Source organism: Fukomys damarensis, unplaced genomic scaffold (assembly GCF_012274545.1).
Source record: "Fukomys damarensis isolate Sample0158 unplaced genomic scaffold, DMR_v1.0_HiC HiC_scaffold_20, whole genome shotgun sequence".
Lineage (NCBI taxonomy): Eukaryota > Metazoa > Chordata > Mammalia > Rodentia > Bathyergidae > Fukomys > Fukomys damarensis.
In genome coordinates this window covers 20,062,174-20,080,962 of record NW_022900932.1, presented here as the reverse complement: position 1 = coordinate 20,080,962, position 18,789 = coordinate 20,062,174, and the positions used below count along the sequence as shown (strand labels likewise).

At 53.7% G+C, this 18,789-nt stretch overlaps 1 protein-coding gene and 1 pseudogene across 1 annotated transcript in view; one reads left to right on the top strand and one right to left on the bottom strand.

Moving 5' to 3' along the window:
- Positions 1 to 378: 378 nt before the first annotated feature.
- On the bottom strand, positions 379 to 1,464 carry LOC104850913 (annotated as a pseudogene).
- A 15,470-nt stretch (positions 1,465 to 16,934) lies between these two features.
- Pald1 (phosphatase domain containing paladin 1) overlaps positions 16,935 to 18,789 on the top strand; it is a 36,503-nt gene continuing 34,648 nt past the window's right edge. The window contains exons 1-2 of the mRNA XM_010606117.3: positions 16,935 to 17,083; positions 17,171 to 17,384. Coding sequence (XP_010604419.1) covers positions 17,200 to 17,384 — 185 coding nt within the window. The 5' untranslated portion in view covers positions 16,935 to 17,083; positions 17,171 to 17,199. The remainder of the gene's footprint in view (positions 17,084 to 17,170; positions 17,385 to 18,789) is intronic.

Sequence of the window (18,789 nt, the reverse complement as noted above, 5' to 3'; positions counted from 1 at the left end):
TCACAGACCCTTTCTGCTTCAGAATAAATAGGCCTTACTCATGCTTAATGGCTGTATATTCAGTGAAAACAGACAATTAATTTATTTTAGCCAGTCTCCTTCCTGATGGATGTTTAGCTGGATTCCCTGGTTTTGCTATCAGAACTAATGCTGAAATGAACATCTTTTCATAGATAACATCTGAAATTAAAATTACAACTGTACTACACATATTTACTTGCACGTGTACAAATATTTCTGTAGGCCTTCATTTCGTGGTGAGAGGGAAGCACCATCTTTCCATTTCTTTCTGTACAAATTCTGATGACATTCTTTCACTGAGAAGCGCATTCAGTTTCCAGTAGTTCTTGGCACATTTCATTCTTTCACTGTATTATATCAGCACTTGGTGAACTTGAGGACTGACAGGATTTCTTGCCCTGCCTGTCTGGAAAGTGCAGTGATCCCGTGTAGACCTTTGGTCTTCAGTATTTTCAAAATTTCTTCTGGGTTCTTCTCTTTTGGTTTTTGAGAACCAAAAGGTCTCACTATGTAGTTGATACTGAGCTGGAACTCACTATGTAGCTCAGGTTTGAACTCAGAGCGATCCTCCTGCCTCGGCCTCCCAAGTGCTGGGATTACAGGCATGCACCACCACGCCCGGCTAAATGGGTTGTTTTCTTTTATGATAACTAAGTAGAATAATCCTCTTGGGGAAAGTAGATCTGAAGGTAGTGGAAAGAATCTGTCCATGATTTCTCCCCCATTTCTGCCACCAGCCCAAGCTGCTTCTATCCCATGACTTCCTACTACTGGCAGTAAGGTTGATTTGAAGTTCCACAATTTCCTAGTTTCTGGGATCTTAGGGAAATCAGTAATTGGCTTTGTGAATTAGTTTCTTCCCTTATCTATATAATTAGAAAAAAACAGAACTTCAATCTCTTCAGATGGAGTCACTACATATGGGGGATTAAATAGCAGAGGATCAGGTTTTTCCTTCAATCAGGGTAGCAAGCCCTTGACCAGGTCTGTAATGACTGGCTGGATATGGACCCTGTTACAGCGCGCTGTCTCCAGGGTACGAGCTGCAGCCTCTGGGTTGGTATCAGTGCACATGTACAAAGCCTGAGGACCTGTCATAGAAGCTAGACCCGACCCTACTTCAAGGCGTATTTCCACTCCCGCCAGCCTGGCCGCTGCCGCCTCCTCCAGTGTGTCCAGCAGCAGGAACGTATCCTCCCCGGCTCGTACAGTCTCTGAACTCGCCACCACCCACGTGCCCGGGCAGCGGCCTAGGAAAGCTGGGGGCTGCCGTCTTCCTCTTTGCTGTCCTGAATCCTCATTTTAACCAGAAGGAAACTGGTGGTCCTGGAGGGACTGAGAGGCAGTGACCTCCCCAGGGCCATGTGGTGCCTCAGTGCGGCCGGGCTCTGCCCCAGTCTTGCCTGCCCGGCCCTCCCTGCAGCCTTGTAGTGTCAGGGGCATCGTCCGGGTCTCATGGCCCTGGATGTGCCCGTGCAGCAGCCATCTCCTCCTTGCTGCTCCATGCCCGTCCCTGGCCCCACCGCTGGTGCCCGGATGCAGTTTGCCTTCTGGGGTGGGCACGGGAGAGATGAGGAGGCGCTGTTGTTTGTTGGTACAGGGCCAGGGTGGGCAGGTTATACCCCCTCAGACAGAACTGAGCGCTTGAAGGGGCGTAGATCTGAATGGGGTGCTCTCCCCACGCTCACTGGGCCTGGCTGCTGCGTGGAGCAGGTGCACGCTGACTGTTCAGCACCTGCTCTGGAAGCCCGTGCAGACCCCCAGGCACCTTTGTGTCTCTGTCCCAGCTGCCCCCACACCCTGCATGGTGCTGCCTTTAGCTCTGCCCCTATCTGTCCACTCTGGGGCCTGAACTCTCTGAGGGTGGGATGTGAACTTGGGTGTCAGAAAATGTTTGAAATGAGCCATTGCTTTTCTATGTGTGAGTTTGTTACTGTGGATGGAACCTGGCATCCTCTGTGCCTGAGTTACATCCCAGCTCTTCATTTTGTACTTAAGAGACAGAGTCTCCCCAAGTTATCTAGTCCTCAAACTTGTAGTCCTCCTGCCTCAGCCTCATGAGAAGTAGCTGGGATTATAAGCATGTGCCACCAGGTCTGGTTTCTTAATTTTTAAAATTGTGACAAAATATAATATAAAATTTACCACTACAGTCATTGTTAAGTGTTTTAATTTGTTGGCATTAAGGACATTCACAGCTGGGCATGATGTAGTGTATGCCTCCAATCCCCGCATCCTAGGAGGCCAAGTCGGGAAGACTGCAAACTGGAGCCCAGCCTGGGCACTTTAGCAATTTAGTGACATCCTGCCTCAAAATTAAAGATGAAAAAATTTAAAAATGGTGCTGGGTGTGGTGGTACACGCCTGTAATCCCAGCACTCGGGAGGCTGAGGCAGGAGGATCGCTGTGAGTTCGAGACCAGCCTGAGCTACATAGTGAGTTCCAGGTCAGTCTCAACTACACAGTGATACCCTGTCTCAAAAAGCCCCCCCGCCGCCAAAAAAAAGGTCAGGGATGTAGCTCAATGTGTCTGCTCTGGGTTCAATCTTGAGTACCCCCCACCTAAGATGAGACAAAACAAAACAAAACAAAACTCCTTTCACATTGTGTGGTCATCTCTGTATTGAGAATCTTCATCTTCCCAGGCTGATGTTCCCAGCCCACCAGACACCCACTCCCACCACCTTGCTGCACGCCCCTGCTTATCGCTGTCTGACTGTGGCTCCTCTCCAGGCCTCATGGATGCAGAACCCAACAGTCTTTGTCCTCTGGCCTGTGGAGCCCTTGGCATGACATCCTCATGGCTGGTCGGAGTCATGGCCTGGGCCTGAGCTTCCTTCCGGGGGGCACATTGTGACGGCATCTTGCCTGTCAGGGTGGAGTGCGAGGTCAGCCTGCCACAGCGAGGGGATGAGGAACCTGGCCAGGTACCGGCCCTTTCCCTGTGTGGCCTCTCATAACCCTCACCCCCTATGAAGTCAGGGTTGGCATCTGGAACCAGTTGGTGCCATGTCAGGGGCAGTGGGCCTCATCCCAGGCCCGGCCCTCCCCACCCTGGCCCAACTGGTGCTAGAAGCTGGGCGGGGGTCTGCAGGGATGTCAACACAGGGCCCCAGCAAGGCTGCCAGGGGCGGCCACATGGCCAGATGTTCCTCTTCACAGGGCTTTCCCTCTGAACAGAGCTACCCAGAGCTTAGGGGTGGAGGAGACAGATAATCAGGAAGAGGAAGAAAAGGGAAAACATTTTCTTCCTTTCCCAGCCCTGAGCCCTGGCATGCATCCCTGCTGCTCTCTGTGTCCAGGGGTCCCGGTAGTGGAGCCCCCATCCAGCCAGGGCCCATGCGGAGGCCTGAGAGCTGTGCTGGGCAGGTTGAGGTCTGTGAGCTGTGGACTCTCAGAGCCTTGTGTGGCTGGGGCAGGCCTGGCATTTGGGGCCATCCAAGCTTTTTTTGAGACAGGGTTTCACTGTGTAGTTCAGGCTGGCCTAGAACTTGCGGGGATCCTCCTGCTTCAGCCTCGCAAGTGCTGGGATTATAGGCATGCATGACCACACTCAGCTCCAAGTTTGAATCTTGGTCATGAGATGTAGGCCATATCCCAGCCTCTCTGAGGGCCAGTTCATCCATGCTGTGCGGCCCAAAAGGTATTAGGAGAAACAACACAGCAAGAAGCATTGGGTGCTCAGAGGGTCCGACAGGGTTGTCCCAGGCTGTTGTCATCATCAGATGTGGTCCTGGTTATTATCTCTTCTTTGCAGGGCTGGGATTGACCAGGGTGATGACGTGCTAGGCAAGTGCTCTAGCCCTGAGTTACACTTCCAGCTGTGACAGCCTTGTGGCACAGAAAGGCTGGTGTTTTGGTAGGGGTCACACAGCTGCTGGCCTCCCAAGTACCTCAGCACTTCCTTGGAAGCTCACGAAGCGGGCAGCATTTGTCTCTGTGCTGTTGCCCCCGGGCGATTGCCTTTTCCATTCCCTTTCTGTCTGCCAATATTGCTGAGCCTTCCAGCCCCAGCTCTGTTGCTTTTGCTTCCAGGAAACTTTCCCTGCATTGTCCAGGGCAGTGGGACAGGTGCTGAGGTCCCTGCCTGCTGCCAGCCTCAGTTTCCTCATCTGTGCAGTGGGGACAGTGGTGCTATGGGGAGAGGGCCTGGCTTGTGTGGAGCTGGCCTGTCCTGGAGAAACCCGCCCCCCAGTGTTGAAAATCCCTTGGTGTTCTGGGGCGGAAGCGAGGAGTATGGTGTAAAGTGAAGTCACTTCCCTGCCCTAGGGTCCGCCGTGTGCTCTGCTTTCCGGGGTAAATCCTGTTTTCTCTTTGACTGTCGCGGGTGCCCATGAACTCCTGGCTTCCCTGACCCCTCCCTCTGAGGGTCACCGGCAGTGGAAGTCCTGATGGAAAGTTGGCCCGTTCCGGCGAGTTGCCTTCCGGTTGGGGTGAGCTGGCCACCTCTCCTGCTTCTGTCTTCTGTGGCACAGTGGGGGCGGGCATGGGCCTGAGAAAGCTCCCTGAGGTCAGGGCCAGTGTCTGGGGACACTGTCCAGATCACACTCCTGTGTGGGGAGGACTCTGTGGGCCAGGGGACTCTCCACGATCATTTCTTGGGGGGAAATCAGGCCTCATAGGCCAGTGGTGTGAGGTGAGGAATTTGCTGCGTCTCCCTGGGCTCATTCTGCTGTGGAACCTGGGGTGGCTGGCTTGTGGGAGAGAATGACCTGGTCAGGCCGGGCTGGCATGATGGCATGACCTTGTTTTTGTTGTTCTAATTTGTTTTGTTTTTGAGACAAGGTCTTGATATGTAGTTTAGGCTGGCCTTGAATTCACTGTATAGCCCAAGCTGGCCCAGAATTCATAGTGATCCTCCTGCCTCAGCCTCCCGAGTGCTGGGATTGTAGGCATGTGCCACTGTGCCCAGCTTCGGTAAGATCTTGTTAACCCTCCCATCCTGCAGGGGTCTCCGTTATAACATGTCATCTTTCATTTTCCTGCATTTTCTTTGGGAGCCAGTGCTAGGGGAGAGGCAGGTAGAGGAGAAAAGTGTGCACTCAGGGCTGTGGTGTAGGCAGCGGCAAGCACTTGCCTAGCAGGCATGAGGGGTTCAGCTTGATCCCCAGCACTCCAGCAAACAACCAAGCATGCCCTGGGAAGCTACCCTTGCCTGGCTTTGACCCCTGTTTGGTACCCGTTTACTCTCAGGCACATTATCCAGACGTCTGTATCTCTGTCTCTACCTGCAAAATGGGCATGAGGCTGGTATGCAGAAACCAAAGGTTATTTTGAGGGTGAAATCAGAGCTACTTCTATACTTGTTAATTTCTTCTACACTCTTAAAAATCAAGGACCCCCACAAAACTTTAATTTGAGCTATCTGTGTATATTGATATTTACCACCCTAGGAGTTAAAACTGAGTCCATGTAAAAACACCTTATTTACAAATTCCTTTAAAAAATAAAAATTTCAAAGGTCTGGGAGTGTAGCTTAGTGGTAGAGTACTTGCCTACCATGTGTAAGGCTCTGGGTTTGATCCCCAGGACTAAAAAAATTGAATAAATAAAACAACCCCAAATAAAAAAACCTCATATGTTGACATATATAAAAGTTTTTTTTTTCCTAGAAAAAAAAAGTCAATCTACTTAAAAAAAAAAATCTATCAGCCCCGGGAGTAGCCAGCTGATTCTCCCTATTGTATATCCAGTGTGTTACTTTGTGCCAGTTTGATTCAAGTATATGTAGAAAATCCAACTTCACAGAAGTTGGGAAGGGGAACAGTGTTTCACTAGCCCGCTGATAGTTGCCTTTGATACTATATAACTATGTAAAACTTTGGCAAGGGGTAGAGCCTTAAGTTAGTTGCAACTTGGAATCTGGAAACAGAGTAATAATTGTTTTACACTTTATTGCAATGAAGTCCATTGGCCAGGTGCTGTATTGTGAGTGACCCATGTGACCTTGTGACTTCAGTATTTTCTCAGTGACAGTGCCTACAAAGTCACATCAAATAGTCACTCAGAATATAGCACAGGCCCCGCTGTGTATCTGCTAGGTGTGTTCTCAAATGACAGCTGAGCCAAAAAGGCCAGTTCAGCACCACCGGAAACAAGCTCATGCATTTCTTCCAGACCTGGTCACGTCCCGTCAAGGTGCAGCTGGAACTTATTGTTTTGACTCACAGGGTACCGGCAGCTATGACCCTGAGGGCTGGGGATCAGGAGAGGAGTCATTCATACCCTTCACGACACTCGCAGATTTTGTCACTCCTAGTGTGCGTCTGTGCAGCGCACAGTGAGACCAGCCCCGCTGGGGCCTCTTCCGACTGAGACTCGGGCAGTTTCCCCATGGTGGCTTTTGCTCCATCACCTGTCACCTCTGTGAGAACGAACAGCACTGTTCTGTCATGAGAATTCTGCCACTGTGGCCCCCTCTGAAGGAAAGTATTGGGGACCCCTTAGGCCTGTATCAGCAGCATGGATTACATGGCAGATTCTGGCTTTGTCTTCCCCAGGGGTTCAGAATGTGTCACCTGCTGCCGTTATTACTCCCCCCCAAACCTGAAAGAAAGCTTGGTGTGGGGACTGGAGATGACAGCCGTTTGGGGTGAAGAATTCATCACTTGTGATTTCAGATCCTGCTTGGTGTGCTAATGTCATTTTTTTGTTTCTTGTTTTGGTACTGGGGATCAAACTCAGGTCCTTGCGCTTGCAAGGCAGGCAGTGGAACCGCTGAGCTAAATCCCCGGCCCTGTGCTAATGTTGTTTGGTCCTCAGGAGTGAGTGAATTGCTCAGGGACTTTGTATGTTTTTTTTTTTTCTTTTTTAAGATAGGGTCTTGCTAGGCAGTTCAGGCTGTCCTTAACTCCCTATGTAGCCTGGCTGGCCTTCAAATTGCAGTGATCTTCCTGCCTCAGCCTCTGGAGTGCTGGGGTGTGCATCACCATGCCATCATTCTCAGGGACCTTGTAGATGTCCCCTTTTTTTTTGAGTGACAGGGAGGGTGTGAATATGACTCAGTGGAAGAGACCCAGGGGTCTTATCCAGTGACTGTCCCCCATGGGCAGGGTCTGCTTCTCAGATAGGAGACCCACAGGATCACCCTCTCCCTTTCTGGTGTCCACAGCCTCTGCCCGCCACATCACTACTTCCTCATTAGCTTTCTCAGCTTTGTGGGTCTCTGGGATCAGAGCCCCCCACCCCCTCATTTCCTACAAGGCGGTGGCAACATGGCGGCCATTAGTGAAATGGGCTTGTGTGGTCTCCTTTATTCTCACAGCACAAACCTCCACAAAGTTGATCCTTTTTTTTTTAATCTTCCCAGTGTTTATCATTCAAATGACTAGTTTGTGCCAGGTCCTGGGCAGGCCCTGATGTGCCACTGAGGCTTGGGGGGCACCTGAGGAGGGGCCTGGTGGGGAGGGGAGAGAGGGCCGGGCAAGGGCGGGGATGGGGGGGCGGAGGGGAGGGCGGAAGAGCAGGCGGGCAAGCGGGAAGAAGAGCAGTGAGCGCATGTGCGGGCTGGCGTGTGCCCCACAGACTTCCTGCCGGACAGCAGGCCTGGCAGGACCAAGCAGAGAGGTGGCCCAGCCTTGCTGTTTATGCACTCTGCCAAGGCTCTTCAGGAACAAAATTCCTCCTGGCGTAGACGCCCCCAGACCTGCCCAGTACCTTCTGCCTCTGCTTTAGTTAACTAATACTGCTTTTGGTGCTGGGGATGGGACCCAGCCCATGCATAAGCTAGGCGAGTGCTCTACCACTACGCCACCCACCTCCATTATTTTAATTTTTATTATTAAACATTTGCAAAGGTGTTGCTACCGCGGGGACTGTGAGAAACCCACACTGCTGGAGCTTTGAGTGGGCGGGAAGTAGAAAGCTCTAGGCTGGAGAAGGTGCTGGGTGCTGGAGTGCAGCAGGGGTCCCCATCCTTCCCCCTCCTCCTCTGCCAAGGTCCTTGGTGTGAGAATCTGTCCTCTCTGCTCTATTGCTTCGTCCTGTGGAGCAGGAGAGCTCTTCCCTGGTCAGTGTCTTCCCGGCCCTGGGAGGCCATGCTCCGGGAGGCAGCCGGGCAGGGAGTTGCTGGGGACCAAGGTTAGGAGGCATTGGTCCCTGGCCAGCTGCCCACTGTTTCCGTGACTGTGGGCAGGTCTTTGGCCTCCTGAACCTCAGTTTCCTCCTCTGTAAAAGGAGAGGAACAGACTTGAAGCTCAGCCGTGTCTCTGGTTCCCTTACACATGTTGGTGCCGGGGGACAGATTCTGCACTGTGAGAGTGTGAGTGCGTGTTGTGTGTGTTGGGAGTTAGGGTGTGAGGCCCAGAGCAAGTGACCGGCTGATCTGAGCCCCACCCTGGATATAGACCTGAAAAGTCTCTACCACTGAGCTATACCCTTCTTCCCCACCTCCTTTTTTGAGACAGTGCCTTGCTGAGTTGCATTTGGCAATCCTCCTGCCTCAGCCTCCTGAGTACTAGCTGGGATTGTAGCTGTGCCACCGCCACATGAGTGTTTTATGCTGCCAGGTCCCACCCTGCCCCACAGAGGGGAACCCTGCAGCGTGGTGACTTCCTTCATGTTGTTCTGAAGCTGAGGCAGATGTTTCCTGCAGCTGGCCACCTGCACCCTCTCCACAAGATGGACAGGCCTATTTTTAGCTCCATTGTTCTCTGTCCTAGGCATCTGGCTACCAGGCCGAGCCCGGGATTCAGCATGTTCTCTCCTTCTGCAGTCCCTGCTCTGGGTCTCTTGGTGTCTGCTGAGCAAGCTGGGGCGGTTTTGGGGAGAAGCGGGGACTTCTGGGGCCAACGCTCTAGGAAGAAGTGTGGCTGTGCTGGGTGCGAGCTCCCAGCCTCCGTGTTCTGCTCCCGAGTGGAATGAGAGGCTGTGCCTGTGCCTGTGCCTGTGCCGAGCTGAAGCCAGACAGTGATGGGAGCTCATTTGGCAGTGGTACTTGGAGCCTGCTGTGCCTGCTGTGGGTCTGGGGCCAGAGGACGTTAGGATGTAGGGAGCTGACAGGCAGCTGCTCTTACCAGACACCAGACTGGGGCAGGCCTGGGGGGCACAGGCTGTGTGGAAGTGGGCTGGGGATCTGCTGCTGGCATTGAAGGACAGATGGGGTATGGGTGGGGCTGGCACTCCAGTGGAACCTGGAGCACAGGGAGGGAAAGATCTCACTTGTCCTGGGAGGCCCTTGAGGGCGTGAATGGCTTTGGCCAGCAGCTCTGGAGCCTCTTCTTTGTTGGGGCTCCTCTCTTCCCAGATGTTTGTTCATTTTAAAAATTTTGAGATAGGGTCTCACTGTGTAGTTCAGGCTGGCCTTGACCTTGTGGTGATTCTCCCGCCTCAGGCTCCTGAGTGCTGGAATTACAGGTGTGCAGCACCACACTGGTCAAGACATTTATTTTGCACAAAGGATTTAGCTGCTAACACAATGGAAAACCGCTTGTCTTTTCCATCCCCTCACTTTCCATGTGGGAGCAAAACATGGCCTGAGAGGGCTGGGCTGACCTTGAGGCCTCTCTGAAGGTCGAGGTGGAGGGAAATTCTGCTCCAGCCTCTCCCCCCACCCCATGGGGCACCCCCTGCAGTAGTGATTTGCTTTGTGTGTGGGGTCTGTGTGACCAGTGGGGTGGTGAGTGTGGGAAGGGCTCTTGAATGCTGGGCAGGGGGTTTGGACTGGAGGCTGCAGCGGAGGAGGGCTGGCTGTGGATGCCAGAGAGGGGTTGGGGTTCTCCCGGGGTTCTGGAAATGCTGCTCCAAGTTCCTGTGAGGTCACCAGTGGGACACAGGCCTGGGCGCTGCCAGGGGAGCGGGTGTCTCAGAGACCGCACGTCTCTGCTGATCTTAATGAGTCCGAATGCTCTTTGCCACGTTTCTCCAAGTATCCATCTGGTTCTGTACTGCGCCTTCTTGCTCAGCTGGTTTGGTTCCAGAGGCCCCTGGAGACATAGAAGCAACTCTGTCCTTCAGACGGGGAGCTCTGGTTTGCTCTCTCCACCATTTTGGAGCAGTGCCGACCGATGTTTAGCTGCTTGGAACTCTCTAGAGCACTGCAGCTGCCCCAGGGTCCTGGTGGCTGGGGATGTGTCTTTTGCAAACCCCCACTCCCAGTCTTGACCCCCACAGCACAGCCTGACCTCACCAGTAGAGGAATTGGATATTCTCAAGAGGGGCTGGATGCTTGTAATCATAGCACTTGGGAGGCTGAAGCAAGAGGACCTCCATGAGTTTGAGGCCACTTGGGACAACTTAGTGAGTTCAAGGCCAGCCTTAAGTATATGGCGAGACTGGGTCTCAGAACAAAAAGTGTAAGTTCTGCCCTGTAGCCATGTGGTACGTATGTGGTTGCCAAGGGTTAAACCTAAAAATAACAGAGTGCATCAGTCAGGATTAGACTGACTGCGAGTAATAGGAAAAGCTAAATTATAGAAGTTTACACAAGATGGAAGTTTATTTCTGTGTTCTAAGCCCAGGGCTTTGCAGACCAGCCCTAGTGTTGTGGCTCCGTTCCACAGTTTCCTTGGGGAACTTGATCTCTGCCATTCTTAGGATGTGGCTGTGTGTGCTCATGGTTCAAGATGGCTGCAAAACTTCCGTCATCACATCTGTGTTCCAGGCAGCAGGATGAAAGGAGGAAAGAAAAGATCTCATAAAGGATTCTGGGACTTGGCGTGTGACACTGCCCCTTATATCCTGTTAACTAGAATTCAGGCTTGTGGTCCTGAGCCTGTTCTGCTGAGTGCTGATGGTGAGGCGTGGGCTTGCTCAGGGCAAGGGTGAGACTGGGAGCCCCACACCCGGATCTCAGAGTCTGGGGAGGCTGGGTGCTTGTGCAGCCTGGCTCTGTGGACTGCGGGGACCCTGGAGAGGCCCGGGCCTGCCGTTGCCATCCCTGGATTCTTCAGGAGGAGCCAGAGGTATGGATTTTCATTGACATATTGATCAGAGTGGGAAACGAAGAACTCTAAGGATCAAACAAATGGCCTGCGTGACCCTTCCTGGCCTGCTTCCTCCTTCCAGTGTAGATGAAGTCTCTGAGTCCCCAGGGACAGGTCCAGGAGGGGCTCATGGGAAACTAGCTTATCCTAGGACAGCTTAGTGAGACAGGATCTCACTAAGTTGCTCAGTTGCCCAGGCTTGGGTTGAACTTGTGATCCTCCTGCCCCAGCCTCCCAGAGTGCTAGGATGACAGGCATGCACCACCACACCTGGCTAATACAATGTTTTTTAGACTTTATTTTTGACCTGTTCTTTAACTACCTGTTTTTAACTTGAGAAACTTCAAACCAACAGACAGGTTGAAAGAGTGCTGTGAACACTTGTCTCCCGACTGTGGTTGGCATTCGCTGCTCTCTGAACCATGTTAAAGTTGCAGTGTCAGAGGTACTGTCTCTTTTACCTGTGGCTCCTCTCTGCCTCCGAGGATAAACTGACTTCTCTAGCACGTGGTCCTCTGAAGCCCACGATGGCCTTTGCCGGCCCTGGTCCTAGACCCAGGGGGACGCAGCTTTGGGTAGGGAGCACTGACCCATGAGGGGCTGCCCTGGACCTATAGGCTGTGGCGACCAGGCCATCATTGCTGCTTTGGTGCTGGGAGACCCCCCCAGCCACCCTGTGCCTGTCACCCTTCCCCGACACCTACAGGTCCCCCAGGGCCCAGCTGCACTCTGACCTGACCCACTCCCCACTCGCCAGGACCCTCTTCCAGGGCGTCTCTTTCTTTGCCTTGTGCCCTAGCTGCTCCCAGCCCACCTGGACTGTCACCTCAGGGTGTGACAAGGATGACATTGCTTTCCTGCCAGCACTCACAGCGCCCAATTTTGCAGGCTGAAACCTTCCTATTTAGAAGGAGTAAACATTTCAGAAGCATAATTTAGCAGGTAAAGGATCTCCTTCCACCCCAGCTTCCAAAGGGCTTTAACTTTGTTTTTGTTGTCATTGTGATATCCTGGTAAGTTGTCCAAGCTGGTCTCAGACTTGTAGTCCTCTTGCCTCAACCTCCTCAGTAGCTGAGATTATAGGCACATGCTTCCATCATGCTCAGTTTAATTTAGTTTTTAAACTGGTCTCTTCCCTAGTGCGTGCATGTGTGTGTGTGTGTGTGTGTGTGTGTGTGTGTGTGTGTGTGTTTTGATACTCAGGACCTTGTGCTTGCGAGGCATGCGGCTGCACCACTGAGCTAATTCCCCAGCTCTTCTTCCCTAGTTTTAAAAAGTTGGCTGGAGGGTGGAGGTTGTGAAGGGACAGGTGTGGGGGACCCTAGGGATGATGGGAATGGGAGAGGCAGGTGACCCTGCCTTTGCTAAGCTGTGTGACCCGGCAGGAGCTGGGCAGGGTGGGAGGTGAAGGGATGGAGAGACCCTGCCTTGCCCTCTTGGACTTGAGTCTTTGAGGTAGCAGTAGGCGGGTCCAGGCGCCCCCGCCCAGGAGCTGCTCCATCACCCAAAGGGACACAGGCGTGGCCTCTGCCAGGAGCAGTGTGCAGCACAAGGGGAAGGAGGGGCCCGCCTTGGTGATGCTCCCAGGCTTTGGGATCGGGAAGCGGGGAGGGAGTGCGGTCGGGGAGGACTTCTGGAGGAGCTGGGCATTAGCCTCTGCGTGTGTGGGAAGAACATGAGGACCGCAGCAAGGGGAGGTGCGGGCATGGGCCGGGTGGGTGTCTGCGTGTCTCCTCAGCGTGGTGGGAGGGATGACGTCATGTGGGTTGTTGTCACAGGGCCCTTCCAGCAGCTGTCGGGAACCAATTGTGGGGGCCCAGAGGGAAGGAAAGTCCAGCTGGGGCTGATGCCGCTGGTAAGGCCTCGTGGCTTGATGGCTGGGACTGCACCGGGACAGAGGGTTGGTGACAACGGGCCTATTCAGTGGGGCGGGGGACCTGCCCTTTCACAGAGGGAGCAGGTGTCGCCTGGCTGGGTCCTCAGGAGGCCAGGAACAGAAAAGCAACCTCCCTCGGTGGTTCCCAGATGAGGTGCAGCGAGGAGAGGGTCACCATGCATCCAAAGCAGGACCGCCCTGCCTCCTGCCGTGGTCTGGGCTGAGAGCTGGGGGGACATACTCCTCCGCGCCGGTTACAGGTGTGGACCCAGCTCCGTGTCCTGGGCATGGAGGTTCAGGTCTGTAGCAGCCCAGGGTGCTGGGAGAGGACTTGGAGACTGCAGGGAGAGACCAGGGCCAGCTGGTGTGGTGTGTGTGATGCTGCACCAGGATGGCTGAGGGGCGGGGAGCGGGGTGAGTTCTAGCCGTGGTGTGTGTTGGGCCGTCTCTGAGTTGCTTTGCTTACATTCAGTACTTCATCCTCACGTAGTCTAGCAGGAAGTGCTATTACAGTCTCCAGTCTGTCATGGGGAACTGAGGCTTGGAAGGGTTACCGCACACCAAGGTCGAATGACTGAGGGGCAGTGGGAAGAGAATTCGGCCAGTTTTTGGCCAAAGCCATATGTCCCACAGGGCAAGAACCACCGCGTGCCCTGCTAGGCATGGGGACTTCTGAGACTCACTGCTCTGCCAGCCCTGCCTCTGCTTGATGATTGGGGGTGATAGTGCCACCAACAGATGTTTACTAGGTTGTTACCTGCAGCGGGCTTTGGGTTCGGCCCTGAGGACCTTGAGCTCTCTGAAGGCTGTCCTCAGGACTGTAGAGGACTTGGGCTCAGAGCAGGGCTGGCCAACAGAAATGGAAGTGAGTCTTTCTTTTGTTTCCTGTCTTTCTTTGCCCTGTCTTTTTTTCCCCCCTCCCTCCCTTCCTCCCCACCTTCTTTCTTTTCTTTCATTCTTGCCTCCAACTCACAGGGACCCTCCTGCCTCAGCCTCCCAAGTGCTGAGATGATGGGCATGTCCAAAGTAACTGTATGCTTTTCCGCATGCCAGGCAATGTATGGGGGTCCCTTGTGCCAGTGCTTTAAAAACTAACTGTCTTAAAAGATGGTCCTGAGTGTCTTTCATGTGCTTATTTGGTATTCACATGTATCTTTGAATTTTTTGCCCATCACTAACTTGTTCTTGTGAGTTGACTATGGAGGTATGAGAGTTGGCACCTCTTCTTGGGTCACTTAAGTGGGATGGCATGTGACACACACCGGGCAGCTGGGATGTCCATCCCAAGGCCCCCTCTGTCATGTGCTCTCCCTTGGTGTGTGGCTTTGCCACGGCCCCCGAAGCAGTGGGACCAACCAAGGTGGGCTGAAACCTGCAACGCTTTGAGCTGAAATAGCCTGTCCTTTTCGGGGGTGGGTGGGAGGATGGGGATTGAACTCAGGACCTTCACACTGATGTACATTCGCAGCTCTTTCTACATTTTTACTTTGAGACAGGGTCTTAGTGGTTAAGTAGTCCAGGCTGGGTTCAGACTTGTGATTTCCTGCCTCACCTTCCCAGAGTGCTGGGATTATAGGTGTGTGCTAGCTTTTCTGGCTGAATCTTTCCTCTTTAAACTGATTCTTTCAGGTAGTATTTTGTTAGAGCAGCATAATGCTGCCTGCCATAGGCATCGCTGTTTATAAACCACCTAGCCCCTTGGCCCTCCCATTTACAGTCTTGTCTCACCCTAGCCCGCCACCCTCAGGGTCCCCCAGGAGAGGCCTGGGCCCTGGGAGCCCACCCACCCCTCCTGCCTTGCTGACCACTGTCCTTGGTAGTGGACAGCAGGCTGCAATCACTAGGATGGCTGACTTCAGGAGCCACCGGCCTACCGCATCCTTCACTGTCTCTTTATGGCTGGGACACTGAGGCCCAGAGAGAAGGAAGCTGCCCAGGCCCCCATAGCATGAGGCTGACAGGATGGAGGCTCCTGGGCTGGCGAGACCCCCTCGGCTGGGTCCAAGGGGTTTTAGGGTCTTAGGGGCTGACAGAGCAAGAAGCCCAGGGCTTCCATATATGTTGAGACCGGTGCGGTTTTCACAGGATCCTGTCCTTCCCCTACCCCTAGCTGCGTCTTCTGCTCCTGCAGCTGTGCATGTCTGTATTGTCTTCCAGGGCACCGGATGGGGCTTGTCATTGCCTGGGAGCCCGGGTGAGGCGAGGGGACCAAGATGTGAGGCAGCTAAAGGGGGACAGGAGGCAGAGGTGTCGGGCTGACCTGAGCCCTCTGGGACCAGTCTGGGGCTTGGCCTTGGCCCTACAGCTGTGGCCAGCTGTGGCCCCCCTCAGGCCCTCTTCCTCTCCCTGTGCCCCTGGCTTGGAGGCTGTTCCCACACACCCCCCCTGGGCTCAGGCTGCTGGGAGGGGTCTGGGAAACTTCAGCTGTGCTGTTTGGGGCCTGATAGCTCTGGGGCCTGGAGAGGTGGAAAGACAGCTCCCGCTCTGCTGATGCCAGCTGGGGTCCCCTGTGAGCCTCTCTCACTCTCTCCCATCTGTTTTTCTGTTTCGGAACGTAGGGGCTCATTTTTTCCACCTTAGACAAAGAACAAAACAAAAAGGCGGAGGGGTTGGACAGGGTGCGAAGATCTGGATCACAAGGCGTGCGGGTCGGCAGAGTTGGTCACGAGGCGCCTGGGAGTTTTCGAGGATGGCAGGGCTGAAGGGGGACTTCCCAGCGGGAGAGGAAACTCTCCCAGCAGTGGTTTGAGCGGGTCCTGGGAGGGCGGTGAGTGGTATTCGCTGTCTTTCTCTGAGAGTCGCTAGGGCAGAGGGGTCTCCTGGGAAGGAGCCTGAGTACATAGGTGGGGGAGGCCTGGTGAGCATCTGACGGGGGCGGGACTGGGGCTGCCCTTCAGGGTACCGTGAGGTCGGCCCGCAGACTGGACTGGCCCTGGGACCCCGCTGTCCCCTGCTGGTCCTGGGAGGGAGGCGGGTGTGGACGGGGATAATTGGGAGTGGATCTTCCCCATTGCAGGCCGCTGGGCGGTCTTTATGGTCTCCTGCCTGGAGCAGAGCTGTCACCACGCAGGGGGCTCAGGGCTGGCGAGACAGGTCACCCCTGTCGTGCTGGCCCATCGATGCTGTGCGGGTTGGTGCGGAGTTCCCAGCTGCTCCCTTCGCAGTATGCCTGGCCCTTGGAGCTGTTCCCAGCCCCCAGCACCTCAGTCTCCCAGCCCTCTTCCCCACAGGGGCATTTCCATATTTGATTCACATAGGTTTTAACTTTATCATCCTGTGTTCAGAGGAGAAAAATCAGAATATGCAGGTGAGCAAAAAGGAGGGACTAAAAGTTGTCTGTGATCTCTCTTGGAGAGAGCTCGCTGAGCACCCTGAGGTGACTCCTCAAACACAGCGAGGGTGGCGTGGTCACAGTTCTGTGCCTTGCAGCTGCTCCGCCTGTTCCCATTTCCTGCGTGGCTTGGGCTTCGGTCCACCGGCTCCATTTCATGGCACCTTGGAGGGGTCAGCACTTGCCCTGCTGGGGACCGGAGGCTCTTTCCAGTGCTGTGTTCTTAGGAATAACACCCGTCACCGACAGCCATGGTGGCTCACTTCTCACGTGTGTGCTTCTCACGTCCTCGGCAAAGAGCTCTACAGGGCGCTTCCTAAAGCCTAAGGACACCCAGCCTCCTTCCGGATCCCACGCGGATGCTGGTGTGGAGTTGGATGGTGTTTTGTTTTGGTGCCTGATTTGCTGACAGTTCTCCTGTGCTGGATGTCTCAGTCTTCGTTTCATAAAATTCATAGCTAAGAATATCCTCCTGTGTGCTCATTTTGGCAGCATGGCTGATGATACTGGAATGATAAGATTAGTAGAGTCTCAGGGAAGGAGGAGGCATGAATTCATGAAGTGCCCCTCCCTGAGAGTGTCCGCCTGCATCCTGTTTCCCTCCAGGCCCTTAAATCCAAGTGCTCCTCCCCTCTGGGCATCTCTCTGCCCTGGGAGCTCCCCACCTACTATGCTGCCGTTTTCTACTTGCGCCAGCCTAGAAGGCCTGGCCTTTGTCTGCACCACTGGAACCAGCTACTCAGAACCTTGGACGTGCTGTGGGTGGCTAACCCCTTTCTAATTGTCCTATTTTCACTAGGGGTTGCTCTTTGCATCTTCTCCAGAGTATCAGCAGGAGGCCAGGCACATGGCCGCCGCCCTGGGAGCCTGTCACTTTCTGAGTCTTGGCGGAGCCTGCCCGTGTTTGGAGTCGCAGTGGTAGCTCTGCTTGCAGTAGGTGGCAGGCTGGGGTGGGCCAGATCCCTTCCTGTGGTGGCTCCTTCCACCCCTGCCTGCACTGTATGCCTTCTCTCCCCACAGGTCTTGGGTCCTGAGGCTGCCGGCTGACTATGGGTACGACGGCTAGCACAGCCCAGCAACCGGTCTCGACGGGCACCCCCCTCGAGGGTCTCCAGGGTGGTGGCACCATGGACAGCCGGCCTTCATTTGGCACCCACACCTTCCATTCCACAAGCCTGCACAACAGCAAGGCCAAGTCCATCATCCCCAACAAGGTGGCCCCTGTTGTGATCACGTGAGTGGCAGGGGAGTGTGCCCATGTTCCTGGAAGACATGGCGGCCCTGGGGACTTGAATGGAGGTGGAATAGTGTGAACACCCAGTGCTCACAAATGGCTTTCTCTGTTCCATAAATGAAGACGCAGGTCCAGAGACAATAAGCAGTTTTTATGGAGTCACACAACAACCTGGATCTCAGAGCCCATGTTACTTATCACAGTGCCAGCAAGCAGTGGAGAAGGGGAAGTGGCAGGAGGGGCACCCTTTTGAAAACGATTTTTTTGGGCCGGGCATGGTGGCTCACACCTGTTATCCCAGCACTCGGGAGGCTGAGGCAGGAGTTCGAGACCAGCCTGGACTACATAGTGGGTTCCAGGTCAGTCTCAACTGCATAGTGAGACCCTGTCTGAAAAAAAGAAAATGATCTAAAAAAGAGTTTTTGTTTTTTTGGTACTGGGGATCAAACTCATGACCTTGCACTTGCAAGGCAAGCACGGTGCCACTGAGCTAAATCGCTGGACCTGAAAATGATTTTTAATTGAACAGTTTTCAAGGAAGTATATTCCAAGTATTTAGGTTCATAGAATTTAGACTTTTTTCTTTCAAAGCCAGCCATTATGGCTCAAAACTGAAGTCAGTACTTGGTTAAGGGCCTTAGGCTGAAGAAACAGGAAGTTGCTAGTTGATGCTCCTAGGTGAGTCCTTCAGAAACAGTCCCTGAAGGGTGAAAGATTTGACCTGGCACCCAGTTTAGAGAGACCTGGACACATGGCAGCAGCCAGAGGAAGAGGGTCCTGAAGGGGCCCAAAACCCTGTCTGTTCCATGGAGTTTCCTGGAGGAAAGAGCGGGTGCCAGGAGCTGGAAAGGAACATAGAAAGGACATTGGGTGTGTCCCCTGGGGTGTCAGGGAGCCTAGCATTTTCCATGGCATCTGCCTACCATGGTTGCCTGCCTCTGGCAGGAAGTAAGATCCAATGAGCTGTGCATTCAATATGCAGAACATGAAGTTTGCAGAGCCCTGGAAATGGGGTTTGTAAGGAGGCCAGAGGGGGTGGAAATGATAAATCCTGTCTGATTGTCCTGGAGCCAGGGGAGGGGTAATCATAATAAACTGTGGTGTCTGGGACAAGGGGAGGAAAAGAGGTGTCATATGAAAGAGAACTACAGAAGTAGGTTTGGGCCTTGAGGACAGCATGGAAAACACTTGTCCAAGACCTGGCTGCAACTCTTTTCTGCTCTGTGGCACTGGATAATTCCCTTTTCCCTTTCTGGGCTTCAGTTGCCTTATCAACATAAGTAGAGGTGACATTAGCAATATTTCCCCAGGGCCGGAGATTAAGCTCAGTGGTTCCACTGCCTGCCTTGAAAGTGCAAGGACCTGAGTTCAATCCCTGGTACCAAAAAAAAAAAAAAAAAAAAAA